This window comes from Haemorhous mexicanus, chromosome 10 (assembly GCF_027477595.1).
Source record: "Haemorhous mexicanus isolate bHaeMex1 chromosome 10, bHaeMex1.pri, whole genome shotgun sequence".
Taxonomy (NCBI): Eukaryota; Metazoa; Chordata; class Aves; order Passeriformes; family Fringillidae; genus Haemorhous; species Haemorhous mexicanus.
Genome location: NC_082350.1, coordinates 23953159 through 23973001, shown reverse-complemented (window position 1 = coordinate 23973001; position 19843 = coordinate 23953159). Strand labels below are relative to the sequence as shown.

Below are 19843 nucleotides of genomic sequence, written 5' to 3'. Positions count from 1 at the left end.
TTCCCATAAAGTGCTCATTTCCCCCAGACGAAATAATAAGGCAAAGCACAATCCAGAAGCTCAGGAGAAACATTTCACTCAATGTCATGTGTTCTGGGTGTTTGTTTTGATTTCCACGATGATTTCATGTTTGTCTCTCTGTCTTCTCCCCGAAGGAAGGGAAGGGCTTGGCTAGGAATAATCCATTCTCCCTTTTTTCTTTCCTAATCACATCCCAGCTTCCAAACGATGGCAGAAGGGCAGCAGGACATTTCCACCCTGCCCCAAGGACCAGGACAGCCTGGGAATGGTCAGGGTGGTGGCACAAGGAGGTTCTTCTGCAGGACCGGGCTCTGCCACAGGGAGCCAAAATCCCCGTGACAAATCCACGCTCCCATGACCTACATTTCTTGGAATATTTGCACAATGCATGTGGCAAATCAGCAATCAGGCAGCACTCTGGACACACAGCTCAAGGAATGCTGAGGGATCAGAACTCTGCAGCTTTTCCTTTCAAATGCAGTGTGTTATGGTCTGCTATTCCAGGGGCTGAGCCGCTTCTGGCTCCGGGGCCAACCCCAGAGTAAGGATCAGCAACAAAAAATCAAAACCAACACCAACTCCAACACATCCATAGAAAGGTGCTATAACCATAGAATACATAACTAGCAAATCATTTTTAGGCTGCTTTTATTACAAAATTACAATCTGAATTAATAGTTGCACGAGTACAAGATTGTTTTTATGCCAGTGCTGAATGAAACGCTCTGACCTTGTTCAACCCCACCGAAGTCAAGTGCAAAATTCACCCTGATATGAATGAGAAATTCTTTGAGCTTATCATGAATTAAGGTATATCTTGTTCTGATGATGAATTGAAATTATTTAAAATCAATTAGAACAGAAAAGACACATCCCAAAGTAGATGTTCACTGAGCTCAGATTCTTGATTTACAGCCCAACATCCAGACCCTAAATGGAAATCCATACATCACTGAGGCAACATAATCAGACTTCAGATAACTTACTTTAGAGCAGGAAGATTTTTTTTTCCCCCTGTTCAAGCCAATTGCTGGGAAATTAACAGCAACCAGAGTAATTAGCAGTGCAGATATTTCAGCATCAGAACTCTGAGAGCATAGCAGAGTTTCCAATGCACACTCAACAGCCCCTTTCCTTTCCTTTAAAACCAGCCCTGAGTCATTTTGGCCACCGCTTTATTTCACAAATGTGGGACAGCTCTGGAGCAGCTCATGATTTACTGGAAGTCCTCTGGAAGAGTAAAAACCTTCCAGGCTTGTGCTCAGCCACTAAGCACCACTCCTTTCAAAACGGAAAAGAAAATTTAAGTCATTTGTGCCAATGTGACATTAATGGAAGCAGCTTCTTTTTGGGGGGGTGTTACAGAAAAGGACACGCCGTGGAAATGTGATTTCCCCTAGTTGCATGACTATTTATATAGAGAAATAGAAATTCATATAAATGTATACATTTCTATAGATACACATTTTGTACACTGTAGGCATATACATACATACATACATATATACACAGGGTGTTATATACACATCCAGATTTGTATATACATATATATAAATATATATACACACGCAAATGCACACACAGCTTGCTTTGGAGCCAGCTAGAGTTATAAATTCTCCCTCCCCCACAGAGCCAAGATGATCCGAGCTGCCTCTGCTCAACACCCCACGGATGTCTCTCCAGCCCGAATTAAATATAATCCTCATTATTCTGCCTCTCTGGTGCCTGAGAAACTTGGCAACCTCTCTGGGTGACTCGAGATGCAGCAATTCCTCCTGCCTTGCCTCTCCTAACCTATTCTAGGAGATGCAATATGCTGCTAAGATTAAGTGTCCAAAATGCTAATATGTCTGAGAAGTGCCTCCACTGACCTACATCGGGAATGTAGGTCAGAAAGGAGCTATTTTTAACCAAAATGCCCATATTTTAATTACAGTCCAAAGCAAGCCACATTCCTGAATCTCCCAGAAGTTTGCAAAGATTGAATTTTACACTTCACTAGTGTAATTATAGGTACATACTCAGATTTACACACAGTATATACAGCACGTACTCAGCGTTTCCGTGACACGCGAGGCACTCGCTCCTGCTTGGAGCTGACAGCAACTAATTTTAGGAACATCTCCTCCTTCTCCCTGATGCGTACCTGTTAGAGATCCTCCTTACCAGGGCTTTGTGCTCTGAAGGCTTGGACAGACTCTGGTTGGCTCTGGTTGGCAAAGGCCTGTGACACCACCACGGCCAACCTGGCGAGGCTGCCAGCAAGCTGAGGGCACTCCAGGCGGGGCAGAGGGAAGTCTCGAGGTGCAAAACACCACTCTACAGAAAAACCCAACAGAGAGAACTGTGTTTTCACTTGGTCTCCACTCCAGGCACAAACAGAGGGGTCAGGGTGTGTCCTCAGCCCCAGGAGGATCTGTGCATGCAGACAGGTAAATGCAATTCTGGGAATGCCAGCGTCCTGCAGGCTGGTGAGAGCTTGGGCTAAAGGCAGGAAAAATAGAGTCTGGGAGCTATTTGTGACCTGCTCTAAAACAAGGGTTTGCAACAAGGATTTCATGTAGTTATTGGCTGTCCCGAAGCCAGTGAGAGGCACTTGACTTTCAGGTGCCATTCTCACTGTCAGCCTTGGCAAAATTCCCACTTGTCACAGCTTAGCCATGGCCACTCCTTCCATCAGCCTCCCTGGCTGCAGTGTCACAGCCCCCACTGCTAACAGGAGCAATACATATATATATATTTATCTGCATAAATTAGATCCATCCACAGTTCTTCCCTGGTTTAAAACTGAAGGGGACAATTAAGCACGGACTGAACAATTACTCTCTGCCATAATCAGTGCCTTGACTCCTCCTCAGGTCCCCTCAGGGCTGTGACTTGCCCTTGGTTTGAAGAAAACACTGACATCAACTGGATCTAAAAAAGACTTTTTACTTGCCATATTTCTTTGCTTGCCAATACTATCCACTTTCCAAAGCAGCCAGGTTTTTGGGTCACTGCAAGAAAACACAACAGAAGTGATGCCACAGGAAATGTCTCTCTGATTATTAAGAATGCATTTAGCTACAGATTTATTCCAGCAGTGCTTTGGGGACAACCGATCAGTCCTGCCCTTGCATGGGAGTTTAACAGCACCAGAAAAACCTGGATGTGTTCCCTAAAAGAGACAGAAAAACTTAACTGACCAGCATCCATTACCAATGCCTAATTTTTGTAAAGCTCGTTTTTCACCAAAGCACCACCACATGAATTCTCTCAGTGCTCCCAGGCACACGGGGATGGTGGCTCCAGTGGTGCAGGACCCCAGGGACTGGATTTCTCAGGTGGAGCAGCTTGGCTGGTCCCATCCAACCCTGAAATCTCACTAGTGGGGATTTCTGGCATCTCGGGCACTCCCAGGACACAGCAGAGTGAAGACATTTCAGCTCTGAGTGGCAATTCCTACGCTCTTTGGAGCAGAGTTCCTTCACTCTCCAAAGAAAAGAAGCACAAGAATTCAAGTCTTATCATGACAGTTTTCACACTGCAATGTTTCCCTCACTCTGGTCATACCAGTGATAAAATCAAACTGAACAATCACAGAACAAAAAAACCCCACAAATCCAAACCATTCATCAACTTTGATTTGCAAAGCCAAAGCCTCCAAAGTTCAAAGACGGACTTTGGTTCAAGGGTTATTCAGATAATGGACATTTTATATATATATTTAAACACATAAAATAATTTAGAGACCAAGTACAAAACCAAAGGTTTATGTTATCTTTCTATAAATCTCAGTTTAGGACAGCTAATGTTGGGACTGACTTAGTTTTAAACAAGTACAGCTGAAAAAATGATCCACAAATACATTCCTGCAATTCTTTTAGGTGTAATCCACCTACTGTCTCTGGAAAAAGCAAAGGAAAGCAAGCAAAAAAATGCATATAACCCCCATAAGCAGTATATTAATGCCACTGTAACATTTGGGGAATGTCATTAACTTCAGATAAGGTCCCTGTAGGACAAAAAATCCCGAACTTTTCTTCAGGTTTATTTTTTGGGTTGGTTGTTTGGTTTTTAGAGTAACTGTCACAGGAGTCCCTCCTCAGGAATGGTGCCGGCTGCCACCACCAGCAGCAGGGATGGCAGTGCCACCAGAAGCAGCAGCACAAATGAAGTCTTTCCCATTCCAAAAGTGATTTATCACAATTCAGGAATTCCTGCTTGGAATCATTCAAGCCCTACTTCAACACCAGATCGCTGCAGAGAACCTCCCTCCCTGGCACTGTGCTCCAAGGACAAGCCAAATTGCTGTGCCACATGCCGTGGGCAGGATATTCCTCCAAAGGCAGTGGCACTTGTTGGAATTCCCAAGTACAGAGAGAGTCACTCCTTGGCTAACCTGAAATATCTCTTCAGGATTCACAGAATATACAGGATATTCCTGAGAGATTTAGAAAATTCTAGTGGAAAAATAAAGACGTTAGGAAAAGTAAATGGACATTAAAGATTCAGGATAGGACATAGGACTTGGTTGTGAATATTTCATATTTGCTGTGCCCTCTGTTAGTATCTGTTCTTTTTAAGGCACCCAGCAGCTGAGTCTTGCATATGCACACCTCTAAATAATGCCTAAGAATAACCCCACACTCCAGATCAACATCCTTAACATTCAAAAATATCAGGATTGATGCACCATCCACCCTCCAGAGACCACCCAGCACGAATGTGGGACAGAGCCTTCCTGCAGCTCTGCTCTTTGAGCCTTTTCCTCTCTTTTTTCCACAAAAAATATCCATCTGACACCATGCTGATAACACCACAATACTGACCAATCCAGCAGAGAAAATGCCACCACAGGGAAGTGTTTCCAAATGCTTCCACAGGGATCAAAAATAACCTACAGGTGTCACCCCAGCAGCCCCCTGGGGAAGGAACTCAGTGCTTTGCTCTCTGAGCAAAGCCAATGGTTTCATAGAAATCTGCCAAACTGCCCCAACAACCTGAACAAAAATGAGATAATGACAGAATTTTCCAACTGGGAAACTGTAAAGATCAAGGAAAGACATTTTAAAGAAGTTGTAGGAAACACAGTTGTCAGAGCCTGTCAACCACAGAAACACAGAATGCCCTGGGTTGGAAGGGAATTCCATGTCCTTGCTCTCAAAGAAAAAAGATAATACTAATAAAGTATTTCCAAATAAATGGCAACTGTTACAGTAGTAATTTTCTTGGCTTGTTGGGCACTAATGACATTAGAGCTAAACAAATTTGTCTTTAAAATCAAAAGCCTTAAGGATTGTTTGGTTAATTTGTGAGTGAGGTCAGTCAGAGAATCACTGAATTGATGGCAAACCCACTTTCCCTTACATAAACCATTACTCATTTTATTCTGAAACAGTCCCATGGAGTACTTGTCTCAAAATACTTGAATCCACTTAATAGATGTTGTAATTTTCTGAGATCAGATTTTGCTCTTCATTCAAGTCTGTTGACTAAAACTGATCATAATGTGGTGTCTCAACATTGGCTTCCAGGGGAGCAGAACTGGGCCTCCACTCCATTCCCACTCAAAGGTTCTTTCCAAGTACATTCCAATTCTTCCACTGCCCAATCAAACCAGAAATATTTCAAGAACTGGAAAAGAAAATGTATTTCCACTCACACCAGTATTAAAAAATAGGAATTTTTGTACAAAGAGCTGTTGTGAGCTACATCCTGGGTCGATTTGCATTTCTTCCATGGAGAAAAACTGTGTTGTACTGTGTACAACACAAATACATAATTGTGTGCACACAAATACACAGATACATAAATTCACTGAGAACCTCAGCTACAGATTGAAAACCAATACCTTGGAAAAACTCAGAAAACAGCAATATGCAGCACACAGCAGCCTGATTTCCCAGTGTCCATAAATCCACGTTGTAAAAGGAAGTGCCTTTGGAAGAAGGGCAATCCTGGAACAAGTTCACCCTGGGGTGGCTGGAGCTCTGCCAGGAGTTGTACCCATGGTAAAGCAATGTCCTGAGCAATGAACTCCCACACTCAGGGCCAAATTCTACATGCTGCTCTTCACGTGAACACTTCTGTTAAACCTCAACCCCAACCATCGCATCTTCTTCGTGTGAAGTGGGTAATTGAAGCAAGTGGAGGCAGCACAGAGATCACCAAGTGCTGCTGGCACACCCAAGGGCTTCAGGAGAACAGCCTCACATTTTGGAGAGACCTTTCCCCCCTTTCAAAGTTCTCAGAGAACAAGCTGGACAAACCCACACATTTCTAGCTTGAAACCAAATCAGCTGTGCTGCCACACTCAAAGGTTGTTTTGTCTGGAAAGGTCTCTGACAAAATCTGGAGCTGCCACAGCTTAACTCACATTCACTGAAGCTCCTAAGAAATGAGATTCTCGCTCTCCAATAACACTCAAATCACAGCAGTAGGCAACAGGCTTTCCAAAATTCAGATTATCACTCATACCATAACATTTGACATCTTCCTATTGCTGTTGATGCACTCAAGAGATCCATAAAGCCATTTCCAAACAAATTTTTTAACCTAGGGTACAATGTGATGGTGGCATCAATGACAACATCCAGAAAACACAGAAAGCACCAATAACTGAGCACCAGGATCATCCTTTCCATTTCCCTGTGGACAGCTGTTGGCTGGGACTGGGGCTTACCTGGCCTTGCTGTTCTTTTCCACCTGTAGGAAGAATTTCAATGGTCAGTGAGGGAATAAACCAAACACTCGCTGAAGGTTTTACAACCACAGGCTGAGCTGCTCAGGCTGACACCAGGTACTTGTACAACCGTGAAATCAGCTAAAAAAATATTTATTTCACATAGCATCCCATCAAACAGCTCTAATGCAATTGCAGATAATTTGATTTTATTTTATACCTTCCCAGTAGCATAAATGCTACCAATGCTACTGCTGATAGAGACAGAATTATCATTAATATTCTCTGTTAATTAGGAGGAACCTGGGTTGGAGCATGCAAAGTGTCACCCACTGCAGGTCAGAGATTATGGATCCACTTTTTTTCCCCCTGCAGTGGAAAGGAATGCTGCTACCCACTCAGCCTCAGCTCAACACGATGAAAAAGCAAAATAAAAGTCATCAAAACATCCTTTAGACAACACACTTAGACATTGTCAACACTTCCAGAGCAAATCACCCCCAAATCATCTCAGTACACAAGGGAAAGGAAGTTTCCTACGCAAGGAAAGAAAAATAACTCAACGTAAGCCAAAAATTATCTCCTTTAATACAAAATTCCATTCTCATAGAACAAATTTATTTCCACTGAATAAATAGATCTGCTCACCGTCCACGGGCGAGATTACTGCCTATAGTAAGGATGAAATTCTCTTGCCTTTCTGCAGTTTAATTAAAATATAAACATTATTTGCAACCGGCTTTACTCTATTTGGATACAAGTATGAACACTTGGGGCTTTGAGGACATTGCCAAATGTATACAGCACCACTCTCACTGGGGGTTGTACTTTAACCTGATTTATACAGCTCCACGCATCACTTGCATGTAGGCTTATCACTGTAATTATTACAATTATGATAAGAAGGATCTGGCCTTTGCACTTGCATGTTTAATACTCTTAGCACGTGCATGCTCTTCCACTGTCTATTAAAAACTCAGCAAAACAAACAAATGAGCAAACCCCAACGGGTCAGAGCTGAAGGCAGCAGTGAGGAAACACAATCTCAACTCAACAGAGGAAATTGCAATGTGTAATATTTTTACTGACGGCATGGAGGGTGATGCCAGCTTTACAGAGGCTCGGAGCTGTCCCTCCATCTCCAGACACACACAGCTGCTACCAAGGCTGGGGACACGACTCTCCAAGAGAGAAAGCTCACCATGAGCATCCTGCCCAGAGCTCTCAATAGCGACATTGTGGGGACAGCAAGTATTTATGGGTTTATCTCTGTTAAAGCACATTGTGCGGAGTGAAACCGAGCTGCTCCCCAAGGAAAGGGCAGGTGGCCGGGAGGGCGACCTTGGCACTGGGATCCTTCGCCAGGAGGTGACAAACCCCGTTCCCAGCAGCACCTTTGGGGGAATAACCTCGATTCACCTGGCTAAATCACCCTGACCGCTGTCCAGACAACTGGTTCTGATGGACACAGTGGGTATTTCTGGATAAACCCCACTCTCTGAAGGCCCTCGGGGCAGCGCCCGGCTCTGGGGCTGCCCTTGCGGCCCTGCCCGCCCCGGGATAAGGCGCCCGCGGGTTCATTCGGCGGGGCGGACGGGGACAGGGAGCGGCTCCAGGCTGGGACGGAATCCAGGATCGAGTCCAGAATCGAGCCTGGGACCATTCCCGGGATCATTCCCGGGATCAATCTCGGGATCAATCCCGGGATCGAGCCCGGGCGCTCCGGCCCCGCCGCCGCCCCTCAGCGCTGGGGCTGGGGCGCCACCTGGCGGCGGCCCGGGACCGCGGGGACACAACAGCGGCGGGGACCGCACCGGACAGAGGGACAGCGCCCGACAGAGGGACACCGCCGGGGACAAGACGCCAACGCGGACAAGATACCAACCGGGACCCGCCCGGGCAGGGAAATCCCACGGTCTTTGGTCTCCCTCCGGTTGCAGCGGGAGCGGGAGAAGGGCGGCGCGGCCGCTGGGATGGATGCTTTGCTTTCGCAAATCGCATCCCCCCATTCCAAACTGGAAATGCGGTTTAATCCGGAGGGGTGGGAGCTCTCTGAGTGCTCACCCCGCTGCCAGCACCGGCAACATCCCTGCGATGCCTCCCGGTGCCTCCAGCAGGCCGGGAAGCAGCGCTCCGGCGGGATGCGCTCCCAATTTTCCCGATATTTTTAACTGTCAGGACAGTGCGGCAGGGATACAGATCGCAAATCGGATTTGTGACAGTCTCGGGTGGTATCTTGGCAAGAGACGCTGTACAGGGTTTTTTTTCCTCTGTTAACATCACAGTGCATCGAACTGTTATTAATAAAATAGCGTTCTAGGTTATGGGGGGAAGGAAATCTTTGTGGAGGAAGCTGAAGTTTCAGGTTCAAGCTTTGTATTCCTATATATATATATATATTTGGGGGGGTGTATATATATATATATATATATATATATATATATCTGCAATTTTTTTCAAAACGTTTTATTAGGAAAACTATACCAGACGCATCACTGTACAATGATTTAACATTACCTTTACAATTTATATTCACTTGAAATTACAGAATAAATATATGCACATTGTTGTACCTTTGTGTGTGTGTGTGCGCGTGTGTGCGTGTATGGGTGCATGAGAGAAAACATTAAAAGTGCTTCCTACAAAGCTGTTAGTGAGAGGTGCCCATTAGCTTTTGGTTTTTTTTTTTCCTTTTTTTTAATTTTTTTTTTCTCTGTATATCTGCATGTCGCTTTTATTAGGAAAGTGCGGATGTCCTCCAAAAAAAACCATGGCGTCATGATGAAGTGTCACTGAGCATCCCCTAGGTGTGTGCGCCACGTGGTGACATCCTTTGGGCTGCTCGGCTCCGGGTGGCTTCCCCCAGCCCCAGGGACTGCCCCCGGGATTCCCCCCGCGGCCCCCGAGCCCCCCTGGAGGGGCTGGGCTGGCGGGGGGTGCGCGGAGGGTGAGGGTGAGGAGTGTGCGTGCGAGGGAGGGAGAGAGACAAGAGTGAGACATTCGAGCAAGACCCTCCCCTCCCTTCCCTCTTGCAGTTTCCAGGCATGCAGCAAACTGCGCTCGTTTGCTTCTTTGCATTATTTTTTTTTTCTCTTTTAAATAAATGTACAGAATCTGTGCCATGATGGGCAAGAAGAAAGCAGGCCAGAAAATGCCATCTTCCCTCCCCCTCCCCTCCAAGGGAAAACATCAAGGAAGTTTACTGCCAACGGAAAAAGGAAAAAAAAAAGGAAAAAAAAGAGCCAACGAACAAAACAAACAAGAAGAATAAAGAAAATAAAATAAAAGGGAAAAGAAAAAAGAGAGAAAGAGACACACATAGAATTTACTTAGTCAGGATCAATACAAAGATCCCCGATAATAATAATAATAATAATAATAATATAATAATATACCTTTAGACATGGCACAGTCAAAGTCTCAGTTTCAGTATAAAAAATAATGATTGATTAACATCTGCTGGCAAAAGTCTGCGAAGGCACTTCGTCGATTACTGATCTGAGAAGGGCCCTGCCCCGCAGCGCGCACATCTGGCGGGGCAGAGCGCACAGCTGTATCCTCTGCTCGCGGGCGGCGGGGCCGGGCGGGCGGCGGGGCGGCGGTCAGAACCGGTACGTGGTCTTCTCCAGGACTTCGAGGTAATCCGGCTTGGTTTGGAGTTTGGCCCTTAACTCGAGGTATTCGCTTGTGGGGGTTTGGTGGTCCGGGAAGCCCTTGCCGGCCGCGAAGAGCAGGGTCTCCTTCAGCCTGGCGTCCTGCTGCAGGTCCGGGTATTGCATGCCGGGGGGGTGGACGTGCAGTTCCTTCAGCTTGGGCACGGTGCCGTAGAGGCAGTCCACGAACCCCACGGCGCAGGGCGGCGGGCGGTCGCGGTCCCGCGGGGCTCCCCCCGCCGCCGCCGCCGCCGCCCCGAGCGCGCCCGCCGCCAGCCCTCCGCCCGCGGGGTGCTGGGGGTGCACGGCCACGATGGTGTTGAGCTGCGAGCTGGACACGGCCAGGCTCCACTCCTGCTCCTTCTCCAGCAAGGTGCGGTAGCTGCTGCCCGGCTCCGGCGCGGCGGCGGGGGCGGCGGGGTGGGCGAAGCCGCGCTCGCCGCCGCCCCGCAGCAGCTCGGCCGCCTCGCCGCCGCCGCCCGCCGCCTCTTCCTCCTCCCGCGGCTTGTAGATGGGGTTGTTGCACATCTGGGTCACCGGGTGCGGGATGTAGTCGTAGACGTGGCCCGCCGGGGGCGCCTTCTCCGGGGACCTCTCCCCGGGGCCCCCCCCGCCGCCGCCGCCGCCGCCCCCGCCGCCGCCGCCGCCCTCGGGGAAGAGCCGCGGGCAGCGCAGCGGCACCGCGCCCAGGTCCGCCGCCTCCGCCCGCGGGCCGCGGAACGGCAGCTTCCGCCGGCGGCGGCGCAGCACGAAGGCGAAGAGCCCGGCGGCCACCAGCACGGCGGAGAAGAAGAGGACGAGGAGGCTGAGAATGAGCACGGAGAGCGGCACGGCCGCGGCCGCGGCGGCCGGGGGCAGCTCGTAGGCGGCCGCGCCGGTGGCGGCGGGCGGCGGCGGGGCGGCGGCGGGGGGCGAGGCGGCGGCGGCGGGGCGCAGGGCGGCGGGGCACAGCGCGGCCAGCTCCAGCGAGCGCAGGTCGCGGCGGGCCAGCGGCTCGGGGCTGGCGCACAGCACCTCGCCCACCACGCTGACGGAGCTGAGCGCCTCCAGCCACTGCTTCAGCGGCACCAGCTCGCAGGTGCAGTCCCAGGGGTTGAGCTTCAGGTCGATCTGCACGATGGCGTGCAGGTGCTCCAGCACCCCGGCCACCGGCAGCGCCAGGAAGTGGTTGTTGCGCAGGTTGAGGCGCGCCAGGGAGGTGCCGGCGAAGGCGTCGGTGGGCAGCGTGCGGAGCAGGTTGTCGTTGAGGAAGAGGAGCTTCAGGTTGGGCATGAGGCTGAAGGCCGCCGGCTGGATTTCCCTGATCAGGTTGTACTCGAAGTACAGGTAATGCAAACTCTGCAGGCCCCGGAACATGCCCGGGGTCAGCCGCTCGATGTCGTTCCCGTTCAGGTACAGGCTCTTGAGGTTCGGCAGGTTGATGAACGCCCCATCCTGCACGTAGGAGATCCGGTTGTTCCCCAGGTGTAAGAGATCCAAGGAGGAAAAATTCCAGAAATCGGAGCGGTAGATTTTCTGGATCAAATTCCCGCTCAGGTACAGCTTCTTGGCGTTCAAGGGCCTGGGCAGGAGCTCGGAGATGTTGTGGAATCCCCGCTCCTTGCAGTTGACCGTCAGGCCCAGGTCGTTGATGTGCAAACTGCAAGAGCAGCCGGTGGGGCAGATGATGGGGATGGGGGGCCGGGTCTGGTAGGCAGCCACGGGCGGTTGGTTGGGCCCGGGGTACAGGCCACGGGGGGTCGGGGGAGGCCGGGGCGCCCGGGGCTGCTTGGTGGGCTTGGGCTGCTTGTTGGACGTTTTGTACTCAACAGAGGAAGCGGTGAAATGGAAGGAGGACAGCATGGAGGAAGGCTTCGTAGGCCACGCGTTCTCCTTGCTGGAGGACAGCTGAGGGATGCCCAGGCTGGCTTCCACCTCGGAGTCGGACAGCATGGGGCAGAGCTTGCTTCTCTTGATTTCCCGCAGGTCCTTCCCGTGGAAGTGGAAAGGGGTCTCGCAGGTGATGTCCCCCACCAGAGCGGTGTAGGGGATGCGCTCCAGCCAGCTCTTGAGCTGCACAATCTCGCACGTACAGTTCCACGGGTTCTCCTCCAGCTGGATCTCCATCAGGCTCCTGCCAATGTGGTCCAACATCCCGCGGTACGAAAGGACTTTGAGGCGGTTCCCCCGCAAGTCCAAGTGGGTTAAGGACACAGACTTAAATAAATTGGTGGGGAGCATGGGGATAAGATTGTCATTTAGGATAAGGACCCTCAATTTACTTAGGTTTCGAAACGCCCCGCTTTCAATCCGTTTAATGACATTGTAATCTGCCTGCAGATATTCCAGACTTTCCAAACCCAGGAAAGTGTCGTTCCTGAAAATGTCCAATTTGTTTTCGTGCAAATACAACCTCTTCAGAACTCGGAGCCCGTTAAAAGCCCCCGTCTGAATGTCCTGCAGTGCATTGTTCCCAAGGTTAATAGATACAGCATTGTTCAAGTGAAGAAAACTGTTGGTGTACAATTTCCTCATGGAATTCCTCTGCAGATAAAGTTTAAAAGGTCTCGACCACGACTCTGTTATCTGACTAATATTTATAAATCCCTTGTTGTCACAATGTATATGGAAAAGGCTCTCCTTCACTTCACAGTAACATGGATCAAAGCAGGGCTCATCCAGTTCCTCCGAGTCCTCTATCAAGGGAATAGGTGTAGTCCATGCTAGAGCAATTGTGCTTAGAAGAATTATCCACAACATCCTTCCTTTATGAAGCGTCTCTGCCGTGGAAGGTTTCATCATTTGTTGATGTTTACAAAACTGCAACGGGAAGAGAAACACAGATTTCAGTACTTCTGCCCTGCCCCTCTCCTTTTCCTAAGCCCCTACCTGCTGGACTCATGTCGGGCTCCTGGAAAGTTCAGCAATTGTTGGGCAGACGTTCCCAACCAACTCCAGGGGTGTCGGCCGGGCCAGCCTTGCCCTGATTTATACTTGGGAGATGTTAGAGGGCTCCATCACGCGATAGCAGCCTGCCTCGCTCCCCTCCCCGTGGTAAATGCCACCTATAAAGAGGACAGCACATGCAGCCCCACACGGCACCACGAGCACACCGAACGTGTTGCGTCTCTCCACGTTTCCCAGGCTTGGGAACTGGCCGCATCTCATCCCCAGGTGCAGTTTTAGCCCAGGAGCCATCACAGCCCGCCTCGACTCCGGGGGGGAAACACACCAAGTGTGGGCACATTTCTCCAGTGTCACACCACATCCTTCATCCATGCAAACTCCCAAAGTTATTGGACCTCCACCCTCAGATCTCCCTCCCTCCCTCCCTCCCTCCCGGCTCGATGCGTTCCACACGCGAGTTCCAGGGAATGTGCGAGCTGTGCTCGTGTCCCTGGCAGAACGGCTCCCCTCAGAAATCCCCACAGTACCTTCACCGGAGTAAATGGTTAACGACCCTGATTGGGAAGGAAATCTTCCCCTCACAAATGCGCCGGTGAATTAATGCAACCGGTATATTATCAGATAAATACACACCACATATTAGTCATTTTAGCTGATTAAAGCATTTAGAGATGATTAATCTTTCTAAAGCACATGCCCATGCGATCAGCAGATCTAAAGGGAAGTGACAGCTGAAGAGGCACCTAGGATTGAAACGCTCAGCCTGCCTTGGATTAGGGCATTCAGTGCCCCCAGGACCAAGCAGGAGACCCGGTTAAAAAGCTGAAAGTGGAAGAAAAAAAAATACCTTGGCACTTACCAGCCGATAAATTCTCTATCCTACTACACACGATTCCGAATGAAGACACCATTCTTCTCCAATCAGATGAAAATAATGCTGCCCTAATGAGATGCAGCTCCTTCAACATATGGTTTCACCCTTCCTTTCACCAGATATTTTAAATGTATGGGCACAGGGAAACGCTAAGGATGGGAATAATACCAGTGGTGATGCAGCCTTCCTTGAATCCCTGAAATGCCCATTAGAATGATTCGGAGCGATCATTGCTTTTAGTCTCAATCTCCCAATAAAAAGGTCCTTTTTGCCTTCCTCGTGTAAGAACTAGAAAAAATTGCCCCCCATCCGTAAACTTAAGAGCAGAAAGATGCATTTAGGGGAGAGAAATGCCAGAGGAACAGAAATCCTTAGGATCAACTTGCAAATGAAACCCTCCCCTGTGGGAAAGAGGAGATGGTTGAAAGCACGAAAAGAGAAATACCCTCTGCAATTAAAACCGGCATCTAATTGGGGAGAAGGGAGAGAGACGAGAGCTATATTGCAGTATCAATCTCTCTGTCTCCTTTGCAAAATATTAGCCACTTAAGTTCTTTCTCTTCTGCAGGGGCTGTAATAAAAATAAAAAAATAAATAAAGAGGATTATTATATCTTCTTTTTGGAAGAGGGGGGTGTCTTTGACCCTAGGCGGAAACAAAAGGATCCAGAAAGGTTGTACTTACCGGTTTGCAGGAGAGATTTTAGCACATCGTTACCAAAAAAAAAAAAAAAAAAAATTAAAAAAAAAAAAAAAAAAAGGCAAAAGAAAGGAAGGGGGAAAAAAAGAAAGCTCGAGTTTAAAGATTGCTGGTTTGTCTCTGCCTCTCCCTCTCTGTGGCTCTCTCTCCCTCTCTCTCTACTCCTGCTGAAGCTGAGGCAAAAGGAAAAAAAAAAAAAAAGAGAAAAAAAAAAGGAGAGGGAAAAAAAAAAAAAAAAAAGAAGCAAGCCTGAAACGTGCTGGGAATGCAATGAGCCCCTCAATGATCCTTTTTAGGATGCAGAGCTGCTGTTTGGCACACTCAATGGAGGAGGGAGGAGAGGGGCTGCTGCAGGCTCCAGCGCCGCCGCCGCCTTCTCCGGGCAGCAGCGGCAGCGCGGAGCGGGCGCTGGGGCGCGGCGGCGGAGCGCGGGTGCGCGGCGTGCGCGGCTGTGCGCGGGGTGCGGGGCGCTGCGGGGCCGTGTGCGTGTGTGCGAGTGTGTGTGTGCGTGTGCGTGTGTGTGCGCTGCCGCTCCTGCCCTGGATCAGGCTCCTCCACGTCATGAAAATCAGCTTCAAGAAGGGGAACAAACGGAGGGGGCGCGCTCGGCTCCAGGTCGGGGGCGCGCATTTGGGAAGCCCTGACTACACAGTTTTTTTTCCCTTGCCTTTTTTTTTTTTTCCCTATCCTTTTTTTTTTTTTTTTTTTTTTGAAGAGGGAAGGAGGGGGCTGGTTGGCGGAGAGGAAGAGAAGTGGGAAACGGGCAGATGGGGGAGGAAAAAACCTGAGAAGAATCAGAGAGGGAGAAAAGCCGCCGGGATGGGGCAGAATTTGCACCCACCCCCCTTTCCAAAAAAAAAAAAAAAAAAAAAGGGAAAAAAAGGGAATAAAAAGCCCAAGTCTGGAGGAAATCAAAGCTGCTCTGACTGCGAGTGCCAGCCGAGGGCTGCGGCGGGGAGCAGCCCGGGGGTCCCGCTCCGGCCGCCCCGCTGCCCCCGCATCACCGCCTCCTCCGCTCGGTGCTGCCCGCCCGTCCCGGGGCCGCTCCCGCCCCGAGCCTCGCCGGGATCCCGCAGCTTCCCGCAGAGCCAAACACCTCGGGAAGACACCGGGCACCTCCCGCATCCTCCCGGCGTGTGCGCGGAGGCGGAGGGGCCGCGCCCGCGGTGCCCGCCCGGCCCGGGAGCCGCCGCAGGTAACGGGGCTGCGCGGGGCGCGGAGGATCCGCGGAGGGGGGCGCAGCGGGCGAAAGTTGGTGCGGGAGATGCGCAAGGGGTTCGAGGGGCTGCGGGCTCTGCCTGCCCCGGGGCTCGGCCAGCCGGCAGGGAAGGGCTGCGGGCAGGGCAGACGGCGAGCCCCGCGCTGCTCCGCGCATCCCCGCCGCCCGCACCCGCGCACAGCCCTGCGCATCGCTGCGCGCACAGCGCCCGGCGGCCCCGCGCACTCATCTGCGCTGATCCCGCGTAACTCCCGGGGCATCCCGCACCTCCCGCTCCGCGCGGAACGCGGGTCCCCCTCCCGCACCCCGCGGTGGCTCGGCCGGGAGAGACTTAACTGGAACCGCGGCTCGGGAGCGAAAAGTTCGGGGGCAGAGCCGCGGGTGCGGGCGGGAGGTCCCGGGGGCTCCGCGGGGTCCCGCCGCCCCGGGGCCGCTCTGCGCGGGCAGGGGCGCAGCCTCCGCGCCCGCGGACGCGCAGCATCTTCCCCCGGCTGCCGAGCTCTCCTCCACCGGTGCAATATGGACGCACCGCTCCCTCCTAATTAAATTGCTGCATCATTCATTTTCTGACGCGGGAGCGACATGGGGTACGGCAGGCTCCGTGCACTGACACCCCCCGTTCGGAATGGGGGGGAGGCGGGGAAAAAGGGCCGAAGGGGGAATCACAACAGTTTGTTCTCGCAACAAGCTCGCACCTTGGCGGGCTCGGCAGCAACTCAGGAAAGCCACCTAAGGGAGCAAACCCCGCTGGGTTTGGGGGGCAGCCCCCCTTTCCTTTGGATGCCGCCCAAATGGGGCCGGGTCGGGGTGCGCGGGGGGAGCCCTGACCTTGCAACTTTCCCAAATGCCCCTGAATATCGCTCGTTTTCCTCGCCAGGGCTGCTGCCGTCGGGCTGTGCGGAGGGGATGGCAGAGGGGAGGGATGGCCCCGGAATGCGGAGCGGGGAGCGCTGCGGGGATGGACGGACATCCCGCCGGGTCCCCCGCAGGACACACGGACACCCCTGTGCCCCCTGCCCGGCTGTGACACGGGACAGCCCCGCGGGATGCGCCGGGAGAGGAGGAGGGAGGGGACGGCCCCGCACCTTCCTTCCCATCCTTTCCCAGAGCTTTCCCAGAGGGCTGAGGACACTCAAACCGACACAGAGAGGCGGCTCTCCCAGGGTTTGTCCAGGCCATGTCCCCTTGTCCCCTCAGCTAGGAGGCAGAAGTCACCGCGGGCCATCCCCTGCATCTCCCTCCAGCCACAGCAGCTCCCGGCCCTCGTCTCTGCTCGGTGTGAGTGTGACAGGCAGCAGCTCCGGGGAAGGGTTCGGCTGATGTAACCAAGATTAGGACGTCACTCGGTTATTAATGATAATTATTATTATTGGCAAGCCAGCTATCTCCTTGCCAAAGCCCATCCTGGAGCTGTGGGGATGCTGTCAGCAGGGTGGGAGCTGGCAGGTGCCCTTTGGCTGCCTCTTGCCAGCCTCAGTTGTCATCACTGAAATGCACCTTTCCCCTCTTATTGTGAGAATAAGGGAGGAGACCCAAGTTAGATGTGGATGCTTGGGCAATTGTTGTACCTTGCAGAAATATCCTTACAAGGTTCTGTTTCACCAGAGGAGAGCGTTCCCCTGCTGCAGTCACTGCTCAGCAGGCACGGAGTGCTCCAGGCAGCCTGCAGTGGGAACCAGCCCCTCCCTGCCCTGCCCTGCCCTGCCCTGCCCTGCCCTGCCCTGCCCAGCAGAAGGGGCAGTGGTGGAGAGAAAAGAGGGAGTTTTCTCCCAAAGCTCGCCCTGACTCTCCAGAAAGAAATATTCTGAGCTTTAATGGTCTCTCTGTCTCCAGCAATCCACAGCAAGGGCAAAAGCAATAAATAGTGCAAGGGGGAGGGCAGCTCTGCTGTAATTCTTGCAAATGGGAGCTGCTTCCCAGCTGGATGGGTTTGCTAAGGTCAGGAGTAGTTTGGGGATGCTGGGTCTGAGTGTGGGGAGGGTTTGGACACAGCTCCAGCTGCATTTCTGCCCAAAAGCCCTGCTGGGCAGTCAGGGATGGCCTCCAGCTGCCAGCTCCGGGGAAGCTGTGGGAAGCCCAGGGTGGCCCCAGCGGGGTGTGCTGATCCCTGATGGGATCATTGATCCCTGCTGGGATCTCCTGGGTGCCAGAGCTGCCAGCCCCATGCTCTAGGAGCAGGCCAGGGCTCAGAAGGCATATCCCATGGCTCTCCCTGCCATGTTCCTCAGTGGAACATAGGAATCCTGGAATTTAGGGAAGGCCAAGGTGCTGGGCTGTGCAGAACACAGAGCTGAGCTCTCCAGCCCACAGAGAGTGGCCCTAGGCAGAAACACTCCCAGCTGCACAGGCTGCAAGAGGTTTATGCCATTAGACTGGGTTCAAAGCTCAGCTTAACCTCTTTCCCTGCCCTGATGACCCCTCTCCTTGTCCCCATGAGATTTCTATAATGCACGGTGTCTTCATTTTCAATATTGAGGTTCCCCTCTCCCTTTCAAATATTCTTGGGATTCTATATTAGAAATCATTTAAGAAGAAGAAGAAGAAGAAGAAGAAATGTGTTTTTGAAAATGTTGATAGAGGAAAATGTGAATTGAGAGTCTTCTCTGTGCAGCAGTTAGTGAAGCAGTTTATGAGGCTTCACTTTTCTTATTCCCTCTTTGTTCCTTAATTAATTTATCAAACACGGACAGAGAAACAGAGTAATCAGCTGGAATTCACCTCTAGCCCTGTTCTGGAAGAGACTATTTCTGTTAAACCTCTGTCACGTTGTCCCAGGGGTGTTTCAAGGAACACGACCTCTCTTGCTGTTGTATCAACAGCTCAGCCTCACTACAAGGGGTCCCAAATTGGATGCAGGGGGTGGTCTTGTCCCCCTCAGGCCACTGCAGAGGTTCCCCTGACTGCTGGAGGGTCCTGCTTGCACTGGGAGAGCTCAGCCCAAGGCTCAGGTGCTGCTGAGCTCCCTTCATCCCATGCTGGCTGCTCTGCTGCAGGCTGGATCCTGTTTTCCATACACTGCTGGCATTTGCCACGCCATGTCTAAAGGACAGGCACGGATTATCTGAGCTGCATGAGCATTGCTGAGTGCACATGAAATGGAGGAAGTGTAAGAATTTTAAACTGGGCTTTTCCAGCTGGAATCCTTCAGGCTGGAGTAGCTTATGTCAAACTGATGTTCCTGGCCACAATTTTTTCTCAGCCCCCTCATTATCAGTTATTTATTAAGGCATGACTTGATTTTATTTTATTTTTTTTTTAGGACAGTTGTGCTATTTTCTGATGAAGTTGAGAAATAACAATGCACCACATGATATTACCATGGATTATTTCTAATACAAAAGTGTCCTCAGCTACTTGAAACTCAGTGGGACACTGGAGCAGCACAGAAAGCCCAGCCATGCCCTCAGTAGCAAGTTATTTGTAATTGGTTTGCACTCATGGGATTTTTTTTTACCAGCAGAGAAATTTTGCCCAGCATTTGATGATATGTGTAAATATTAAAAGGAAAGGAGGGAAGCACTAATAGACAGCATTAAAACAGAACAGCAAATACCAGCAAATTGTGAGTGCAGCATTTTTAATGGATAGCTATTAAAAATAAAAGAGAAAAGTAGGCAAAATAAAATGGAGGTTTTATTGGGCAGAATTGGCAGTTGTTATCCTCACTGATTCCTGGCATTTCAAGATCAGTTTTTTATCTAATGTTTCCACAGCCTTGGGTATTTCTTTCTAGTGAACCACACTCAGCTGTAGCTTTTTTTCTCCCTTCAAGCCCACAATTTATTTTTTTTTTCTAAATGTGCTGATATTTATTATGGCCAATGTCA

General features: G+C 50.8%; 1 protein-coding gene across 2 annotated transcripts; it reads right to left on the bottom strand.

Annotated features, from left to right (window-relative positions):
• Positions 1–652: 652 nt before the first annotated feature.
• Positions 653–14799, bottom strand: SLITRK3 (SLIT and NTRK like family member 3). 2 transcript variants are annotated; one of them, XR_009487699.1, is made up of 3 exons: positions 14084–14799; positions 10081–13137; positions 653–3017 (listed from the first exon to the last, which is right to left on the bottom strand). XR_009487699.1 is itself a non-coding variant. In XM_059855832.1 (2 exons), exon 2 carries the CDS (start codon positions 13117–13119, stop codon positions 10288–10290), a length of 2832 nt encoding a protein of 943 aa, XP_059711815.1. In that variant the 5' UTR covers positions 13120–13137; positions 14084–14799; the 3' UTR covers positions 9763–10287. The 2 variants fall into 2 exon arrangements, 1 of the variants encoding a protein (XP_059711815.1); XM_059855832.1 differs by lacking the exon at positions 653–3017 and having other exon boundaries at positions 9763–13137.
• Between the last annotated feature and the right edge of the window lie 5044 nt (positions 14800–19843).

Coding starts and splice junctions, on each gene's coding strand:
- SLITRK3 (XM_059855832.1), bottom strand. CDS start 13,119: ATGATGAAACCTTCCACGGCAGAGACGCTTCATAAAGGAAGGATGTTG.